General features: G+C 36.2%; 1 protein-coding gene across 2 annotated transcripts in view; it reads right to left on the bottom strand.

Annotated features, from left to right (window-relative positions):
• Window positions 1-1,923: 1,923 nt before the first annotated feature.
• MAP3K1 (mitogen-activated protein kinase kinase kinase 1) overlaps window positions 1,924-21,636 on the bottom strand; it is a 58,024-nt gene continuing 38,311 nt past the window's right edge. For both annotated transcript variants that reach the window (XM_066181166.1, XM_066181165.1), the window contains exons 4-20: window positions 21,221-21,421; window positions 20,317-20,433; window positions 19,617-19,765; window positions 17,161-17,282; window positions 16,375-16,456; window positions 16,073-16,250; window positions 15,372-15,662; window positions 14,811-14,932; window positions 13,756-13,847; window positions 13,348-13,537; window positions 11,768-13,034; window positions 10,710-10,862; window positions 9,263-9,425; window positions 7,731-7,862; window positions 6,589-6,731; window positions 5,968-6,099; window positions 1,924-4,575 (exon numbers count right to left, since the gene is read on the bottom strand). In XM_066181166.1, coding sequence (XP_066037263.1) covers window positions 4,426-4,575; window positions 5,968-6,099; window positions 6,589-6,731; window positions 7,731-7,862; window positions 9,263-9,425; window positions 10,710-10,862; window positions 11,768-13,034; window positions 13,348-13,537; window positions 13,756-13,847; window positions 14,811-14,932; window positions 15,372-15,662; window positions 16,073-16,250; window positions 16,375-16,456; window positions 17,161-17,282; window positions 19,617-19,765; window positions 20,317-20,433; window positions 21,221-21,421 — 3,684 coding nt within the window. In that variant the 3' untranslated portion in view covers window positions 1,924-4,425. The remainder of the gene's footprint in view (window positions 4,576-5,967; window positions 6,100-6,588; window positions 6,732-7,730; window positions 7,863-9,262; window positions 9,426-10,709; window positions 10,863-11,767; window positions 13,035-13,347; window positions 13,538-13,755; window positions 13,848-14,810; window positions 14,933-15,371; window positions 15,663-16,072; window positions 16,251-16,374; window positions 16,457-17,160; window positions 17,283-19,616; window positions 19,766-20,316; window positions 20,434-21,220; window positions 21,422-21,636) is intronic.

The following is a 21,636-nucleotide window of genomic DNA, read 5'->3' as shown; positions in this document are numbered from 1 at the left end:
TAAAACTTTTATATTTCTATGCTGCTCCTTATCTGCAGTTCTAGTTTACACTGCCAGTGAGCTGGGAAAATAATATTTTATTCAGAAAGCAGTTTAAAAAATGTGCAGCATTTGAGAACTGGTTTTAGAGTAAATAGGAAAATCAGACCTCAAAACATTCTAAGGGGTTACACTCCCTCCTCTGGACCTGAAATTTTGTTAAGGGCATGGGAATTTGAGATAGGCCCACCAAAGCAATGTAACTATCAGAATTAACTTCCCATTTCAGAGCTTTACAAATATTTAAAGTTGTGCCTTGATTTATCCCATAATCACTTTAATTCTACTGTTGGCCTGCCTCATCTTTTCCAAAAACAGGAGCTGAGCGATGGGCTATTGTGAACTGAAGAAACTGAGGGAAAATGCAGGAAAAGGCACAGTGGCTCCCACTAAATGCTTCCCTGCCATCTCCTGGCCATCCTCGGTAATAACAGGGAAGAAAGGTCTCACCAGTTCTTGCAACTCTGGTTTCAGCACCCATGTACTGTAAACAGAAAATAATACACCTGTTCACCACACCACAACACACACATATTGTGGCTCTTTAAAGTAAGGCAGTCACAGCGTGATTCAGGTCATTAGGGAAGAGTAAGTAATGAGTGAAAAGTTAGTGAGGGAAACAGCTTTGGGAGGTGGGCTGTCAGATCAGACAGAGCAGCCATGCACACGTTGCCCACTTTCATGTGATGAAAGGACCGACTTGACCCTTGTGACTCTCCAACATGTTCTGGAGGCAGTCCTCAGCCTAGAGTGAGAACTTGCAAAAATGAAACTCCATCAGACTATGACCAGCACGCAGAAATCTGATTTTGTTCCCACCGGAGAAGTCACAGCAAGCACAAAGCTTACCCTTTGCCTGCGGAAGAACTGAACATGCCCCGCGCACACGTTCGGCTCCCTCAGTCGGTGTCCCTGAAATTCACTGCCATCTGCTGGGCGATCTCTGCCAGCCTTTGCTCCTAAAAAAGGAGGCTGCAACATCACCAGGACCACACAGTACTGCAGGACTCAGAACTTCTGTAGTATATCAGATAAAGACATATTATAACCAGTTTATCTCCTACTTAATCCTTGCCGTGTATTTTCCTTTCTGATAATTCAGGTAGTACATTTTTCTGATCTGGGAAATCAGATATTAGAATTTATTTGAAGATTTCTGCTGCCAGTTTTTTCTGGTGAATTTGTACAGTCATACCTATTTGCAGAAAGTCTCATACCTAATGAAAATAATAGTAAGTGCAGTCCTTCAAAATACAGAATTTTTAGTCACAATGAAGTCTATAGTTGAAATCTGTTTCCATTTTAAAAAAATTATTTTTAAAATGTCAAAAATATCTGGAGAAAGACAAGAATTGAAGCAAGCCCTAGCTTTGCAATATATGAATTGCCTGAATAAGAAAAGGCTTATGTTTGCTATTAAAATCTTAAGCAACAGAGTAATTTCACCAGAAACATAAAACAACGGATTAACTTCCAACACACACTTCCATGGCTCCAGAACTGACCTAACCAGCTCACCTAAATAAGGGATTGTTACATTTGCAGTAATGCTAAATTTAAATAATTCTTGGCTTAAAGACATAATCAAGCGAGGTTTGTGATAACAGTACTGTCATAAGAGAAATTCCTATCTGTAGAATTATTTTTTAAAAGAGAAATTAGTCTTTGTTGCTGCCCTTTATCTAATAAAATTCTACATTAATTCACCCAAGATAGATATATATATATGTAGGCCAGTAATCACTCACTTGCATCATTTAATATTAGAAACTAAGTCTTGATATATCAAATGTAAATTGTGTATAAACAGTGAAGTGTACCAGAAATATTTTATTTCCATCAGTAAAAGGAATGTGTTTGTCTTACAGTAAGCAAAGGACAAAGTTTGTTCAAAAACTTTTATTTACTATGAAGACAAAAACCACCAAAATACGTACAAATTATACTATATAAAATTGGTTCAATGGGGTAAAAACTTTTAATTAAAATATCTTGATATATTTAAAATAACAAAGGATACAATGAAGCCAAATTTTTTAACCCAGAGATTTCTGTAAAATTTGCTTGCACAGTAAGGTGCTAATAGAAGTTAGCCCTTAAGCCCCGGAAGTCTTAGGAATCAGTCACATAGCAAATATAATTTCATTGTGAAAGTGAACTTTGGTAGAAGAAACTCTATAGGACACCTGAGGTAGTAGAAACTGGAATAAACAGCAGTAGACGTTATTTACAACTTAAGTACCAAATAACATTAACACAAAAAAAATAATTACACAATACAATTTTCAGTCCAGCTTTGATCCAAAGAAAATAAGAATATTACATCACATCTCCATTTTAAAAACACCACAATTACCAGCAAGCCAAGGGAAATGCAAACTCAAACAAATGCATTTGGACACCTAAGAGGCAGTTTGAGTTTGAAATGTGGTAGGCATGGTGATCTACATGGTAATACTGATTAGCTGAGGTTCATCAGTTCATACAGTTTACATTTCTGCCAGAAACAGTATTAATCTGACAAATGATCTTCCAGTACATGAATTGGCAAGAGTGCATCCTTTAAAGCTTGCACATAAGAGAGACTTGGAAACAATCTTATTAGAATGAGAAACTCTAAAGTGGTCAAAAAAAAAGTCAAGTACAAAACAGAGCTACCAAACTTCACATTTCAGTATTATCTTTTTAACTCTTCAAAGTCTGCCAATCTTCAAAAACAAAGGAATGTAAAATTTCCAAAAGAAACACATTCACAACTAATGACATGGTGTTTTTTTTTTTATTAGTATGAGCACTATCATTCATGTAAACTTATCTTTAAGATGTCTTGCTTCCAATTTGTATTATACACTTTTAAGGTACTATAGCTTATTTAGTTTGTCCTGAGTCTTTGAAAATAACCAATTCTATTTGAGTCCAACAATTCAACTGGCTTCTGAAGAGTTATAACATGAACAGTATTTTTTTTTTCAAAATGGATTAAACACAATCATTATTAGATTAAAAAAGATCCCCATTTTTAAAAAAGCAAAAGAAAAAGCTGCCATTTTCCTTCAGAATTACATGCATCAGAATCTAAAAACCTGCCTTTAAAATAGTTTTAGAAACCTGTTTTAAAAAAACCCTCAGAGCTCCTAAAAACCGACAAGTTTTGCACTACAGGTGAAGCTTTACTTCACATTTTACTTTATCTTGATCTTCAAGTCCAAGTTTGTTTCTTGTTAAAATAAATACCTTTCTTACGGTAATATTTTTAACATTTTCAAATTAAATTATCACTAATGGCTACAGTAAATAGATGATGTACGGCAGAAGGAAAACAGCAGGTAAAACTTGTTATCAGTAGAGAATGTAACCTCAGTTTCTTTAAACAAAGAATGAGATTTCCTCATTTGGCACCTGCTCACACTGAAGTACATGCCAAAGTCTCCCATAAAAACTTTAATGGGAGTTGGGTTTGGGGGGCCTTTGACATGAAACTTCTCTACACAAATTGCCAGAAGAAACTGCTATATGAAAAAAAGGCTCAACAACTTCTAGCATGGTTCAGACTAGGTGGCTTTATACAGAACAATCTTGTTTATTAAATAACCTATACTATCAGAGCCTTCAACATATCCTTGTTGAAGGTGGCATTTTATCCCAGATTTCCAGCAAATCTGGTTTTAAAACTCTTGTGTCAGGAAAATATTCCATGACACAGCTTGCATCTTTTTTTTCTAAAGACTATTTTAAAATATCCCCTTTTCATGAAAGTTAAAAATACAAAAACAAACTTTGATTTCAAAAGAAATTACATGGCCAGCAGTAAATGCACAGTGAACCATGAGTGCCTGCTCTTACTTTATAGGAAGGCAAATGCTTTTTTTAAAGTTTCCATCAATATTTGGATTTCTTACTCAGAGAACATAATGTAATTAAAAGGGACAGATACAGTCCTTTTAACCACTACTGAAAACTTACTAATTGCAGAGCATCTACATGTGAAATTGAACAGTGATTGCTATATTAAAATAGATCTTGAGCCTCTCAGCCTCTAATATTGCTGAAAAAGTGCTCTAAATAAAATAAAAATCACTTACCTGCTAAATAATCATGCAGAATTACAGAAAAATGTTTTTATGTTAACATAGAGCCAGATGTTTGAAAAGGCACAATTTACAAATCTCTGCATGAATTGTCAAATGTTGCATACTGAGCTTAGGTAAAGATCTTGATTTGTCAATCACACACTTAGGTACTGTCCTCTACTGGTCTTATGTTCTTGATGTATCTATCATTAAGGCCAGCAGAAAAATATAATTTGCTGCACTTAACTGCACTGCAAGACAGTTATTGTATATTCAGTAGCATTTTCTTCAGTATTTCAGCCTTAGAGATAAGTAGCTACCATGTAGTACGGAAGACTGGATGTTTCAGCAGCTCCCTTGAAGGGGGTCTGTCCTGAGGTTGAAGTTCTAAACACCGAAGAGTCACATCTTTCAGGCCTGGAGACAGATGTGTAGGGATTGATGGAGCGGTAGTTGCACTAGCAATCTGAACAAAGGGAAATAACTTTTTAGAAGTCAGTTATTAAGCCCCCACTTCTACCCCAAAATCATTCTACGAACTGATAATTTCAGCTGATGAGTTAGATTTATGAACTTTTCTCCATTCAGCATATTTCCTACTGCAGTTTGAAGATTACATTACTGCATTCAGTTTATTGTCCTTATGCCTACTGCTTTTTAGTTTGACTCTCTCCTGATACTTTTCTCTAAAAGTTCTTCTCACACCAAGATCCTGCAGTGATCATCTCTCAGCAGGCCATACAGGAAAAGCTCCTCCAGCACACAACTGGACATTCTTTAGTCTACTAGCTGCCTTCACTCTTAGCTGGCATGAGTCACCATGGACAGAAATTAAGCCAAGCAACGTTACACTACAAGTTCAACTGGGTGTGCTTTCTTGCGCTGCCTTTACTTGTATTTCTCCTACTATCCCAAAGGCAAGCATTTCTCAGAAAGACAATTCTCTCTCAATCAAATTAATTTTAATTTTATCTAGATCAATTAAAGCTGGATGAGTGGGAACACTGGAGTGGCACGACCAGATTCACAGAAACACAGAACCAAGACAATTACATCTCACAGCACATGTGATTTCACTTAGAACATATCTGAGTATTGCTCCGCAATGTCTGTTTTCTGCAAACACTTCCTTTACTTGCAGCAGTATTTTCTTCATTCATGCCTACAGTTCAACTGGACCTTTACAATTAAATATAACTAACTGATTTTATTAAGAAACATGAATGCCAAGATGGATGCTGTAGCAAAGGAAGGGGCAAAAATCATACATAGGATGGCGTAATGGAAAACACCTTTCAGCAAAATCTGATTGTGGAACATGAGGCATTTACAAAAGGGCTTTCTCCACTGTAAAATATGAATACATACACAAATGGTTTATGCTAAAAAAAGCTTCTGTATTTTACAGCATTTTAAGAAAAAGTTCAAATCCCAATCTTCTGCCTAATTTAAGATCAACTCTATTCCTAATTTTTTTTAAGCCTGCTACACTTGACTTTTTTATCTTAGAATAGACCTTTTTTAGCAACCTGGTCTAGTGGAAGGTGCCCCAGCACATGGCTGGGAAGGTAGATCTAGATTGCCTTTAAAGTCCCTTCCAACACAAACCGTTCTACAATTCTGTGATTTTTAATATCATGTATTATATCTTTTTTTTTGCCATCAGTTTATTTTTTTTTTAAAGAACCAAGCATGATTACATTGGTACCAGTACTGCTTCTGTACTAACAACTCCAACATAAAAAAAAAGCTACTGCAACAACCCCTGCTACATACACACTTTTCTAAAAATCGCATTGCTGTATACAAGATTGCTAGGCATCTTTTGTAGTATATTGATAATAAGAAAATACCTCACCTTAAATATCAGAGCAAGATGATTGGAGTGTTTCTCTGCGTTCCAAGGAGGTTTAGCACAAGCCATTTCTATGACAACACAGCCAACACTCCACACATCACAGCTCCTTCCATATTGCTGACCTCTCAGGACCTGAACAGACAGACACCAAAAATCAGATTATATGCTTCAAGGTCTCTTAGCACTAAATCATTTGGAAGTAAACTTTAACATGTCATCAAACAAGTGTATTCTGATTAACATTTCAGGCTAACAGAGTGACCAGTGATGTAAATGAATGCCACAAGGTGTACACAGGTCTAGAGATCTAGTAAATAAGTAATACTTGACCAAGTGGCAAGCAAAGTACCTTGCAATGGCTAGCTTTTGAGCAAATGGTCATTTGGGCATTAGTAACAACACTTGTGATAACTGTATCTTGTAGCAAACTACTTAAAGGAACTTTGACAGCAAGAAAGAAATGTCATCATTGCCACATTGGGATAATTTCTTATCTTTAGAACAAAGGCATTTAAAACACATTTGAAGCTTATACAGCAATTTTCTATTACTTGGCTACATGAATGAACTTAAAGAGCTCAAACAAACTTTTTGAAATAACTTTAAAAATTGGTTTCTTACCTCCGGTGCCATAAACGCAATAGTTCCCAACAATTGTCCCTGAAACTCTCCAGCACCAGTTCCTTTTGATGCCAACCTGGCTGCAGCTCCAAAATCAGCAATTCTTAATCTATGACCTGTGCTGTCAATTAGCAAATTGGCACCTGTCAACAGCACAATAAAAATACTAGTTGGCTTTCTATTAAAGGCAAAAGGATGAACAGACACATGACACTTTTCCTCCCTGCACTTCAAAATTATAAAACCGTTTGACACTCCCCACCCCAGTATCAAGGAAATCTAAAAATCAAAGATACAGTCTAATAACCTCACTTTTCTGTTATGCCTGAATGATAGTGCACACAGCTTGAGGCTGTTCGAGAGATTTCGAGAGGCAATCAAATTTTCAAAGTAGAGCAAGCACACAGGATCCTGGAACAACGCCTGGAGATGGTATAACAGAAGACAATGGTGACCTAAAGCCCTGGAGGCTTTTTTTGCCTGCAGCTCCTCATGAAATTCAGTTATTTCATTATCAAGCAACCCTGAGCTGCTTTAAAGATAATTACAAGCAATTTAAAGTTTTACTATTTCAAAAAGAATTAGTAAAGACAAACATTTCCCATCAGTATGTTCTACTTATATAAAAGTATCTCCAGTTCATGGAACAGCTATGGTGACATTAAAGGGAAAAGTTCAGTAAACTGCTATTTCCCAGTAAATTTTGCATGCTTCTCAAGGTACAACTGTATTTATGTTCAATTAGGATGAAGGAAGAAAACTCATCACCATATCTCCACACACTAGAAATCTGGCATCTTTATCTTGGTTTGTTCACAGATTTTACTATCATTTCAGTGTAAACATTTACATTCATTTAAGTAGCAGTAGTTTTAAAACTGTGTGGCAACTTCCTGTCTTATTTTAACTGAGAAAGACAATTTTTCTAAACTGTTAGCACAGGTAGCAAATATCCACAAGCTTGCCATTTTGATTACTTTCAGTAGCATTTTGATTAATTTCAGCAATAGAGTTTCTTAAAAATTATCAGACAAACCTAGTAAAAATACCACTCCTGAGACAGTGTCTGAGAGAATGAGATACCAAAACAAATGCTGCTTTCTGAATACCCCTTCTTAGAAGAATTTGTCAGTAATTCTCACCTTTAACATCTCTATGGATTATCTGATTCTCATGGAGGTAAGAAAGGCCACGTAACAGTTGTTCAGTGTAGTTAATAATAACCGATTCTTTGAAGGCTCCATATTTACTTAACAAATGAGCAACTGAACCCCCTGAAAGACAAAACAGTACATTCTATCAACACTTACACATTCTGTTAACAGAGTGCAACACTGCATCCTAAAACTGGAACTTGATATTAGTATTTCTAATTTATATTTGTCCTTCCCCTACCCCCAAAAATTAAAATAATTTCATAGGGAAAGGGACATAGTTCACTCCTCAATTACTTTCTAAATGGAATTGTACACATTAAAGACAAAAGTCTTCATGCTTCCTAATAATTTTATACTTTCTTAAAAACAACATTTTATCCACACTTCACATTAATATGTTAACAGCAGAATATTAACTATTTTTGAGGCAATAGATAAGTGCAACCTCCAGCAAGTATTCCCTCTTAATATCTTAATTTATGTTTTTTATCTTCCAATACATAGAACTACGCAGACAAGCAATGGAAAGCAGTATCATCCTCTATTTTCCAAAACTGGTAACAGATTCTCAAAATTTTGGATTTCCAATTTGTATCTCAAAGTATTGTAATACAACCAGGGTTCAGATGAGGTAAACCCAACTCCTGACATTTAACTATCTAAATAATAATATTTCAGAAAAAAAATTACACTTACAAGGTTTAAGACAAAATTTTGAGAAAATATTTCTCACACTACTTCTTATAATGACACATACTTGGGGGCTTTGCATGTTAGCACTTTGACCATAAGTTAGGGTGCAGTGCTTTCTTTTACAGCAAATAAGGATGTACAAACACAGCACTTGGTAACTGGAGAGCAGCAACATATAATCACATTCATAAAATTAAAAAAACTACTTCTCAAAATAATGACAGATTTTCTTGTCCCTGCCCTATACAGTTACAGAAAGATTTCAAAATTTTTTTACTAGATTACCAGTTGAGAGATTTAAGATTTGAATTAATTTTTCCAAAAGCCCTACTTACTACTTATTATTTGAAACTTACTTTTCAGTTCTTAAATGCCTCTGCATGTCACCTGACACAATTTTTATGAAAAAGCTCAGGACAAAAATAAGTGACAGGTATTCCAAACTTTCTAGCAAAGTAATTTTTAATATTAACCTAGAGCTACACAGATACACTGAAAATGCATCAGTTTGAGAGACAGTCACTTCAGCTGGAAATAAATCAAAATTTGTAACTTCTCATTTAGAGTCAGAAATAGAAGGAAAAATAATAGAATCACTCTTCAAGGTTTCCAACTGCTTTAACTGTATGACAGGTTAGGTATGGAAGATTCCAAATCACAAAAGGATGCACTAATAAGAAAATTGCTATGACCACTTCAGCTGTTCTGTAAGTAGACCGTTATACTGGTTGCAAACACAGCAATGCAAATATAAATTCACAACCTCAAGCGATGTAGGCACTGTGTACTTCAAGACTCAAATGGTATTTTCACCAGATGCTTACCTGCCATCCATTCAATGAAGAGGTTATAGTTGCTCTTCTCACATGTAGCACCCAACATTCGAATAATGTTAGGATGGTTCAGATGACTCATCATCCTTATTTCTTCCCTCAGTGCTTCAACCACCTCTTCTTGCTCAGATGATGTGTTCCTGACATATGTCACCTGTTTTGAAATATGGTATTCAGATTTACTGCATTTAAGTACAAGTCCTGTAATCGCCTTTCAGTACAGCAACAAGAATGGATGGTTTTCACCACCTGGAACTTCTGTTTTATCCAACCCCATCAGATAAGAACATATCTCCATGTGAGACAGTCACAGAAAATTAAGAGCGATCTTCTAGGAGCAAACAAAAACTTCTCTAAGTACAGAGTGGGGAAACATCCCTCTTTTCACCCCTGTTTAAACTAGGAAAAAGCCCTTGGATTCCAGACATTGAGGAAAAGGAAGAAAGAAAAGGCTGGAAATACGATCCTGAGTGTCACTTATAAAAATTTTACCAGTTAAATGATAAATGGTTCATAACTAAAGCTCTCGCAGAAATTCAGCTGAGGGGAGAACTTGACAGATCAGAAGTAACAGAATTGGAGCCAATCTCAGCTCTTATCCATACTAAATATGACATAATGGTATGCTGCAGGGAATTTCCCCAGGCGTCACAATCATCATCATCATCTCTCCAGGACCACGTGGATAGTCCCACTTTTTCACAAGCAAAAGAGTTTCAAAGAAGCAGAGTATCTGCCACCAGGCAGATATTCTTTCCCTGAGCAATTTCAAAATATTTAATCTATTCCATAGGTGTAAGTTCACTGTAGAACTGATAAGAATGCTGGAACTAAAATTCCCTCTATTTTGTTAACACTGATTCAGCCCTAGGGCAGGTCTAGTGGGAACAATTTACTCACACTTGAAACCTTCAAAAATCTTGACTGAAGCAGGTGCCTCTTCTCAGCCACACTTCTATATCTATTAATTTAAACAGTAAGAATACTTGCCTCCAAGATGGCTTTAGTTAAGTTGGCAAAGTTGAATCAGAGGAAACAAGTATTAAGCTATATTTCCTCTATTTAAAGTTATAGGGAAAATATCCTTGACAAGAGAGGAGAAACTATTCTAAATAGCTATCTTGCAAATAGGGCATTAATTTGGAATCAAGATATCTGGGCTCCATTCCTAACTTAGTCACCGTTTTATGAACTTGACAGACACAAAAATGCACTTGAAGGACTATGGAAGAAAATGGGCATAGAAAAAAGGACTTCTTTTATTCACTCTAAGAAGAATTGAAAAAAACTTGTATATATGAAGTTACTACCATGTGCATAAAGGTTTTTTATATTATGTTTTATGTCAGAACACACGACAGGCAATAGAAGAAGCAGCAACACAAGAGGTTTGAGAGAACAAACACAAGAAAGTGAGGTACTTTCCTGAAGTATTTACCTGTTTTACAGCCATTAACGTCCCTGTTCCCACATCTTGAGCTTGGTAACATGAAGAGAAAGCTCCAAGACCAATTTGCTGACCTTTAAGCCATTCTGCATCTTCTCTGTAATGGTGTTTTGCTTTGGTATGTCCAGGCAGGGTTTCTGGTGTCTGCAAATTAAATTCAAAGTCAATTCCAAGTTTACTAACATGCATGTAAAATACAGACGTTCTAAAGTGTTAGAAAATATCCAAGCTTATATGCCTCTCCCCTCCCTTACAATTCTTTGAACTGTTTGTTACATAGGTCTCAGCTGAGATGAGAGCACCAGAGTATTCTGTAACCCACATAGTCTATTACATGAAACAGAGCTTCCTCTCTGTTACTACATGAAGGTGAAAGGCAAGATTCAAGGACACAAGTTGGAGCACAACTTTTTTTTTATTCCTCATGTCACATCTAGTTAAGGCTTTAGCTTGCACCTACAGCAAACAGAACCAAAATCAGGTTGTTTTCTATTTAACTTACCCCTCCTATTTTATGCTTTACATGTGTTTACCTCAAAGGATCACAAAAAAAATATCCTTTTCTCTATTGTTATTTCTTGTGCCTTTTGTGTATTTGCAAATATACATGTATTTTTCTTCTGACTAATGACGTATCTCTTATCTTCTCTCAAGATAGGAAGACAAGTTCTTTGCCCATTCCTTCCTTCAAAAATTAGTTTGGTTTTGTACAATTGTCTTCAAAGTATATCAGTGTTAAGGACTCAGTACAGATCTACTCCTGCTTAAAATTTTTGGTTTAATTTCCTGGTTTCCCCAATTTTACACTTTCTTTTTTGTCAGTTAAAATGTTGATACATGACAGGGTGTTTGTCTTGCAAACACCTTCTCTAGATTTGTTAATAACATGGAAGGATTCTATTGGCACCCTCAAGTGGCACACTGTTTATATTCAAGTTCCTGTGAAAGTCTTCATGTTTTCTATCACTTTTGAAATATAACAGCACTGCTTTGTAATTTCAGTGACCCTCAGCTGAGACTTAAACCTAAATTCTCATACGCATACTTACATCCTGCTGAATGATTATAATATCTTCACCATTTTCGACCTGTAGTTGGGGAATTACTGGCAAGGCATCTTGGGATGCTGACATTGCCATAGCAATAGCTAAAGCTTCCTCCTCTTCTGCTTCCATCTTCTCCTTGCATTTTTGATTATGATTTACATCATCTTTGTAAGTATCATCATTTTCTGCCCGCTCAGGAGAAAGAACTGCAACTTCAGACTTGAAGGTAACTGTGCCATCACTCGTTGGCATGGAGGCCTCCAGCAGGTCCTCAATACTGGAATTAAGCTCTGCATTAGCATCCAGCCGGCACTTTTCATCTACTGGTGTGAACACTGTCTCTTCACTCGGTATAACTGCACTGCTATTACCATCACACTGTGAAATATCATTCAGGTCAAGTGTCATACTGCTTTTCAAGGTTTCTCCTTGCTTGTTCACATCACTTGGAGTGGGTCGTGATGGCTTTGGCCTATGTACGTGACTGGATGGCAATGGCCTGGCTTGTGTGAAAACCGGAGAAAGTTTCTCAGATTCTTTATTTTCAGAACAGTTTCGCTGAAACTGGAGAGAAAGTTTTCTCTGTGTTTGAGGAGAAGGTGAGGGGATTTTGCAGGGAACAAATCCCTGAGGTCTGAGTTTGGAGACATCTGTTACAGTGCCAGCTGGTACAGATGGGTTTGATGGAGACAGAAGTGGTGGGAATAGTGACTGGGAATGACTGGATGAGGGAGAAGAGTTCACACACTGACTGTGGGGTTTTCCTTTTGTTTGAATAGCTGGTTTTGGTTGCTCAGTGGTTACGGATGAAACAGGAAGTCCCATAGCAAGGCCAGCTAGCATGTCAGAAATGTCGTCTGGACTGGCACTCAGTTTTCTGTCACTTAAACCTTTCCCACTTTTCCCTGATAACTGGACAGTATTATTAGGAGTATTATTTTCTGTAGTTTCTGGAGAGTTATCTGGCACAGGTAGCTGTAAAAAGTCTTCAGGTCGGCATTCCCCAGAGCGCATTTCTTCCATGCCTAGCTGAATGGCTTCTGCAATTTCCATTTCATCTGCTATTGCCATCAGACGTCGACGCATCCTTACACGATGAGTTGTGTTTATCACACTCAACATATCTAATAGCTTTACAAAAATATGGGGCACTCTTGCTACCATTCTTGCTGCACTCAAAAATATTCTCCGTGACAGTTTGCCAACCATTGAGTGGGAATTGTCAATTGACTGCAAGGCGAAAGTTAAGAGGGAAACAAGTTTCTTATACCTAAAAAAAGAAAAGAGGTCTTTTATACACTGATATGCTCTAGTTACTAGTATCAAAAAAGCCATTTCAAGGTAATGTATTTAGTTGTCAGTTCTGAAGTAGGAAGGAGATTGGTTGTTGCACTGGTGCTTCAAAAATGCTTCACGGGTCAGAAGTGTTTAAAAAGATAATTATTTACGCCGTAAAGCAAGCACACTTTGCATAGAAATACATGTTATTTGTTTACAGGAATTAGAACAACTACTTCTTTTATGAAATCACCACCAACAAATACAACTACAAAGAGTAATATTTGCATAGTACGGAGAAATACCTGTCATCTACAGTATCAGCCGGCAAAACATCTCCGCAGACAATGTGGGGATAAAATTCACCAGGAAATTCCAAAAGAAGTCTGTCTATTAAACAAAGTCGCCCCAGCAGTGCTTGCCAGTTGCTAGACTCAATTTCATTTCCAAGAATACAATTTAAGACATAATCAACACCTCCAATACCAATGGATCCTATAGAAAAGTTGACAAAATGAAGATTAGGTATTATGTTAGGAGTCTACACAAAGGTTAGAACTGTATCATACTGAAATACTGACTGTTTGCCCAAATTAGCCCCCTTTCAAACTGTTGAGTGGAATACTGTTCTCTTTGTTATGCTTGTACTTGATAAATTCCAGTATTATTCACTTGTAATTATAACTTAATTGTATATGAAGAGTTATTATTACCAGATTTAAGTATTTCTCTCCCAACTGCCAGTTCGCCTGCTTGACCTTTACACATCTCCAACAGCGTTGAGACTGAAAGTTGACTTGTTCGACTGTAATAAAGCAAAACAAAAAAACCCCCCCTCCTTTAGCAAATGCTTTCAAGGAAAAACATTCTATTCAATATACTTAAACCATCATCAGCTAAGAATTATGTGTAAAATTATTTCACATCACTTTATTCCAGGAAATTTCTATAATCCACTCTTCGTAAGCTACCAGTGTGACATTTTTACAAGGATATTTCCAGAAATGTAATGTCTGTCACTAATATACAAACAACCCCCCAAATTGCTTTGTTCTCTTGCAAAATGTGGCCAAATGCATAAAACCAGCTCTATTTCACTTACTACTTTAGATATTCTCTTGCTAGACTGTTGCTGGGGGATCTCTAGCTGCAGTTTCAGAAAAAATGCTGCTTAGAAACTAAACCTCGAGAGACAAAACTCAAGTTGGCGGAGTTCCGCATTTAGTTTACAGTACAGGAGAAGAAATGGTTGGCCTGGCAGAACAAACGGGGTAGCCTAGGACAGGAAGACTTTAGACAAGGTCAATTCACCCTAAATATCCATTTCCTATCATTACACTCTGAATTACACATCACAAGCCTTATGTTACTTCTACTACTGCATGGCAAAGATGTGTGACAACTTCTGCTGAAGTAGTAAGAATACTGAGAAGTACTTGCTAATAGCAAGGAGAGTCACAAGAATTAGACTAAAGCAATAGCAACAGAGATGGAAGGGATGGGTTCATGACTGCATCTAACATCTTCCTTTACTTTAAGGGGGGGGAGGGGAAAGCCCTTATGAAAACCAAGTATACAATCACTTGTGTTCAAAACCTACATATTTCAAGCCAGAAGTTTGCCAGCACAAACAATGCTAGCAAAACAATGATATATGTTTATAATCCACACATTTTATTCTAACACAAACTAGTTACACATGAATAGCAACAAATGAAGCTTTAAGATATTTCAAACAATCCAAAATGAAGGTCATGAGACATCATACCTGTTAGCATCTGCACATTTAACTAATATTGTCTCTACAACTGGCTTGAGAAGGCGCTGTAGTTTAGTCCTCTCTGCCAAAGTATGACAGGGAGTGTACACTAGCATGGCTCTTAAAGTTTTCTAAGAGAAAGGAAAAAAAAATACATATGAAATCCAACTAGCTACACAATTTTTATGTTTTTAAAGAGACATAAATAAGCATTAAACAGTTGGAAATTCAGTTCTACATAAATTGTGTCCAAAAACGTTAGTGAATGTTCAAAGAATAAATAGCTTACTACATACTCACTACTAGAGTTAGTCAACTCCTCTTTGAGAGTGAGAAGACATACAAACACTGTCAATACTCAGCACTGAGGCAAATGCCAGTGAAATCATGTCCCCTCACTTATAATGAGTGTTTTGATCATCCCACTTTCCAAGGTTAGTTAAAAGTCATCCAGTGGTGCTCAACAACAATTACTAGGATTCTTCATTTCAGATCTCTTCTCCCATCCCCTCTCCCTTCAAAAATGAAGTAACTATGAAATTAGTAGAATACAAGTAAACAACTACTTACTAAAGCAGCAACATACACTTTGTAGACAGGGTCAGCACAGACCATGGATAGCACACTGCAGCAGGATTCCACCACCACATCTCCTGAGATACTGGTCTGAGATGACCCACTAGCTGCTCCCAGAGCTCCAGCACTTGTGTTGCTTCCACTGCTGCTTCCGGAGTTTACAGTGCTCTCACCGTTAGCCAGTAACAGAGCACCACTAACATCATGGGAAAGACGTCTGAGTGCCATCTCTCGTATATTCCAGTTTCGAGAAAACAAGCAGCCAACTAGCTCCATCCCAAACACCTGCCAAGGAAGAAGCCAACATTACAGGAACCAAAATGAATAATGCTGCAACTTAAGTACCTGACAAGAGCAATCAAAAAGAGGAAAAATATTTCTAGTTAAAAATCATCAATGCTGACTAAAATATGTTCAAAGGTACAGTGTGATAGAAAGATTCTGTGATAGAAATAAAACATCATAAATTATATGCTACTTGGTTCTGTAAAAACTCTGCTAAGAGAATTTTAATTATTAAGCATGAAGTTGGCTTCCAGACAGTCCTGAAATCAAGGTCTGGCTATACCAGATGAAACTAATGGCAAAAATAAAGGAAATACAAGTTATCTCATTTTCAAGTGTGTGACCCCAAGTTCAGCTGAACCCACCTCTACACTCTAATGGCTATTAGGTATTTTACAAAATAAAATTACCTGAATCCATGGCTCAGCTGAATCTTTATATGTGGAAGGGATCTGCTGGACTCCATAATGAGTAAGGTTAAAATTGCTATCTTGAGTTCTTCTCTGTGATCCAACTGCAGATTGCTGCTGAGATTGTTGCTGAACCACACGGAGAACAGAAGGATCCACAGGGCTTGGCAATTCATGACTACAAATCATGAACAACACAGATGAACAAATTAAGCATCTGAGGTAAATAATCCAGCATATTCTCAAATATCAATTAAAGATCCAGAAACAGATGGTTCATTATACAGCAACCAAATCCTCACCTGTAGAAATCATGAGATCTCCATTTAGATCTACAAAGCGGACAGATGAGTGGCTCTCTGTTTCTTCTGCATTCTTCTGCCCCTGGAATATAGCAACAGGATCACATGCACTTAAGTTTTACAGTGTACAAAAACAGAAGACAGCATAACTACTTCTAAGTTTTAATGAAGAACATTAGTTTCCTAATGAATACTTCTGAACTGAGCCACGTTCAACAACCTGGGCATTAAAATATGGGTGCTGCATGAAGAAATGCTTCACCTCAGTACTACAACTGATATTTTAAGTTATGAACTGAAATTCAGGTCCTTTTGTACCTCAAATATAGGAAAATTTTATTTGTGAATGCAAACTGTAAATTTTTATATACTTAATTTGATGTATTATATAAACATACTTCAAAATTCATTATATAATCCTAGCTAGCATTGTATGACTATTATGCAATCTAATGGCAAGTCACAAGGAGCTGAAAGTCTGTTCCTAACCTTGTTCTAATTGGACATAATCTTTTCACTCAGGTAAGAGAGGCTTAAACCTCCAGAAACTGCTGGTTACTTCTCTATCAGAGCATCGAATGAAAATATTTATTTGTGAAGAACTGAGAAAATAAGGTGTATCAATATTACCTGAATGATACTAAATTTCAGAGTTACCAGTCATCATTGATGGCAGATTTCCAGGTTTTTTATTGAACACAAAACAAACAACCCAAAATCATACTAAACTATAATACTTTTGCAGATTTAGAGTCCCCAGAACTTAACAAAACTAGGATAACATACATATTGACATGCAGTGGTGGTGTAATTTGTTCCTGCAGCCATCTTCACACACAGTTAGACTCTCTTCATCCAGCATGCCTAACAAACAAATGGGGCACATCTGTTCTTCTTCATCCTTCATACTACAAAAAGAGACATTGTGATTGTAGAAGAGGTATATCAGAATTTAAAACAGGCTTTAACAGTGAAAAAAGATTAACTTCCAGTCTGAAACAGTCACTTCTGGGTAACTATAGGCTTTTCATGAATCATTCTCCTAAACCTTGGTCTGAAAAAGTAAGCAACCAGATTTTTAGAAGCACTGCGTACAGACAACACTTTGTTGAAATGAAAGGGAAAGTCACAAAACGCGTGACATCTTTTCAAACTAGGTCAGATACCAATTAGAGATTGAAAGGCCCAGCTTTGGGCACTTAACATTGTTTTCCCTAAGGCTTGTTTAAACAAACCAACCTTCACTTTTTAATTTATCATTTGAGTTTGAAAAGCTAAGGAATTTTTATATTTTGAAAGCTAACCATGTTCTTTTCCATCACATTCCTTCCAAAGTATGGAGTCACAAGGCAGTCTTTAGCCCTTTACAAGAAATCGCAAATACTCTTTGATGAACACAGTGAAACTCAAAAAATAAACAATTACTCAAGAATTTTCTGCTACTAACAGAAACTGATAGAATAGTAACATGAACACTAACATACATGTTACACACAGATGTTTAAAAAACCAATTTTCCCTTTTTTGCTTGCTGTTTCTATTTTTTTTCTCCACTTTAATTTTAGATGGATATAACCAGAGATTTACCCAAAAAATTCTTCTAAACTTAAACAACATGCAATGAAAAGCACAGATTTTTAATCTTCTGCAATATTGTTTAAATGTGAAAAACTCTAGCCATTGCAAAAAATTTAAGTTATAGTTGCTATGCATCTAAAACTTTGCAGGCACCCTGCATTTGTTCACCAACAATGTATTTTTAAAATAAAATTAACTTGTACATGCACTATTTCTATACACATGCATAACTTTCTATTTCTCTGCAAATGCTTGTGAAGTATTTACTCCTTGGAAAGATCCATGAATGTAAACTTACAATGAAAAATAATTTTCCACACAAGTGTGCATATGTATTTATTAATTAGAAACGTATTTTCCAAGAATTAGCAGTAAGCGAAACATAACTGCAAGTCTAAGGAATTATCAGTACTGAGTAAACTTCTATCTCGGATGTGATGCTTGGTGTTCTTCAATACCTACACCATACAAATTTAGACTTGCACAAAACAGCAGCTTCTTTCATTGAATCAGAATTGCAGGGTGAATCACTACCACCAGGCTTACTGCCAAACAACTGAAAATCTTTCACCCTGTAAGAAGTGATAACTAATGCAGCAAAGTTCACAATCCTATGGAAAAACAAATCCCTACACAAAGTATCAACATAAAAGGAAGTGGCTTGCCAGATAAGTAGTTCCAGAGTAATTATATATTTAACAATTTTGTTTATGCAACATATTTATAGTGACACAATTTAGAAAAATAAGTAGGGAAATTAAGGTCACAGTCTCTATGTCAGAATTAGAAACCTGTCTGAATATATTCATCTTACTATATGCTCATTATCACAAAGTAACAACAAAGTAAGGTACTCCTTAAATTAGATTCCACTTCACACAAAACAAAGCCTCAGTTAGGGTCATCGTCTTTGGCCTGACCTTCCTAAATGATGTACAGTTTATCCACTAAATAATGCAAGCACAAATTATTTGTTTAAAAAATTAATCAGTATCTTTTCAAAACCATGGAAAAGAATGTATAAAAGAACTCAAGTAGAAGTAGTCCATGAAAAAATATGAAAGAATAACACATCACTTGAAATTCACAAACAAGGCATCTATTCATAGATAAGGCGTAACTAATAGCTTAACAGCTCTCTTAAAATATTTTAATCACCCATTTTAAATGAAGTAGTTTAAAAACATATGCTTGATTCTGTTTTTATATTTATGTATGTGTTTATGTAGAGTGCATTTACCTAAATATTTTTCACTGTTTTGTCAAATGCACAAGCTTTTCTCCAAAGCAGGACAGGAAAAAAAAATCACGTTTATTCTTTTGCTAACACTTGCACAAGTGCTGTATTTAAAAAAATGCACACAATAGGCTTCCAAAGTTGATATATGCTTCAGTCTTGCACTCAGGATTTCAGAAGTTTTTTTGGCAAAATTCATATAGGGTCAAAAAAATCCTTTTCACAACTCTACTTAACATTTTTCAAACAGAAGTTACAAAACAAATATGCCCACTTGGTAACACAGTGACTAATGTATGCTTGACTTGATTGCTTGCAAATGCAGAGACTTAACGTGGCTTGAAATGAAAGCAGCTTTGAACAAAAAGAATGTAGGTGATTCTGAAACTACAGAATAAAGCTTGTAATTCCTTTTAAAAATACTAACCTGTTTTCTGAACTAGATGTAGAAGTACTAGATGATGACAATGTATGAGAATTTGACATGCGTGACACAAACTTCTGGATGGTGTTACGAGATGGAGCTTTGATCCTCGAGCTACGCCTACTGTGATATTTCTGGAACAAACTCTCAACCTAACATCAGAAAAAGACAGCAACAGTCTTATTCATGCTATGAATATCTTGTAATTAAAAGTCATATTACCGAAATATAAACTACTGCCAACAGGAAAAGTCTATTCACCTTCACAATAATCCATTAGCAATAGCAGCAGGAATTTCAGAAGTCTTACTACTAAAAAGATCACAAGAAACATTTTACACCAAAAACTTATCTGCTTAGTGAAAATAACTAACAGCTCTAAGTATACACACAATAACTTCAAAATACCCACATTTTTTCTTCCTTTCAGCAAATCACGGAGACAGATCTATAAATTTTAATAGAAAATCCCACGAGTTGAATCACTCACTAAACTACAGCTGTCTTCCATTTATGCAGTTATGTCTTATACTTGTAATTTTTTCCACTTACAGAACTCCTGAGACTGAATTAAAAATGTAATTACAAACATTCATTCTTGTTGCTTTGAAATCCAGTAGTTAACAGCATTTTTAAGACAGCGTCCTAAAGACATTATGGAGTGCACTCTAGATCGTAATTATATCTATTAGAAATTGATTACCTCAAAGTTCTTCAGTGTCTTTCTCCACAGCATTGGGTCTGAGGGTTCAAGCTGAAAGACCCTCAGCATAACAAACAGCAGATGAATACAAAATGTCCCACGGCCACAGCTGCAAGTCTGCAAAGAAAAGTATGTGCTAAGGCTCTACTGACTTGGTCATTTTTCCACATTTAAGTGTATCATAGAACATGCCCACCCCACAACAACAAAAAAAGCATTTCATATATAGTCATAAATGTCCTCTTGCATAGTCTTACAAAAAAAGAGAATTCCTAAAATATTATTCAGAAATGCATACCTGAAAGCATAAAATTATGACACCGGTTTTCAACTTATTTTCTCTCCACCGCCCCCTTTTTTATTTAAATCAACTGAAGCTATTTTTATGTTTCATACTGTAAAGAATTTATGCACATAATCATAAAGCCACAACATGACATCAATCAAAATGAGATGCCTCTGTTTACCCAACCTGGATGTGTCCCAATACTGCATCACATTAGTACCAAAAAGCCCATGAAAGGGATCTCATTATGGGTATTAATGAAATTATCACACTATAAAGAGAATTATGTCATGTGTTTGTTATTTATTTACATCCCATGAATAGAGGGATGTATATAACTAACCAAATTTTAGGGAAATTTTAGCCAAGAATATGTAGGACAATAATTCAGAGCCACTCCTAGGAATGAGTCTTTTATCTCTTAAGAAAGATAAACTGTAGACAAACATAATTTACAAATTACAATCTGCTTTTGGTATTACATGAGTACAGACTACAACTTTTAAACACTACTTTATAGAACAGTGATCATTAGTTGAACTAACCTGGCTTTGAAGAGTTTTCCGAGATTAGCTATGAATTGCTAAAAACTGTAGACAAGACAAGAATGTTCCCTACCTGAGGCCCAATAAATACTCTGTATTTATTATCAGGGCTGTCGCCTCCAATTAAGAAGGAGTTGGGTCCTATCTGCTGCAGCAAGTAGAGCCTGGCTCTCATCACCTTGTTGACACGGCGGCTTGTCTCCTCGGGGCTGTACGGGGAGAAGCCGTCCGGGGATGGGGCCCGCCGGGGTGGTGTTATCCGCCCGCTCTGAAACTACACAAGCGCCTCTGTCATCAGCATTCAAAGGAATGAAAAATGTTTAAATAGGTATGGTTCATTTATTTATTTACTTCCAGAGTAAGAGACCCTAAAACCTGCAGTTACTACCATCTCTTAGACTATAAGATTTAAAAGGACTACTTTTCTCCCATGCCCAGAACTCAAGGGCAGAAGAAAACTGCAATTCTGTAGCTGAAACTTGTCTGACA

Source organism: Chamaea fasciata, unplaced genomic scaffold, assembly GCF_029207755.1.
Source record: "Chamaea fasciata isolate MVZ Bird 193981 ecotype frontalis unplaced genomic scaffold, bChaFas1.0.hap1 SCAF_4, whole genome shotgun sequence".
NCBI classification, from domain to species: Eukaryota; Metazoa; Chordata; class Aves; order Passeriformes; family Sylviidae; genus Chamaea; species Chamaea fasciata.
The sequence above is the reverse complement of the archived record's forward strand: the minus strand, read 5'-3'. Positions and strand labels throughout refer to the sequence as shown.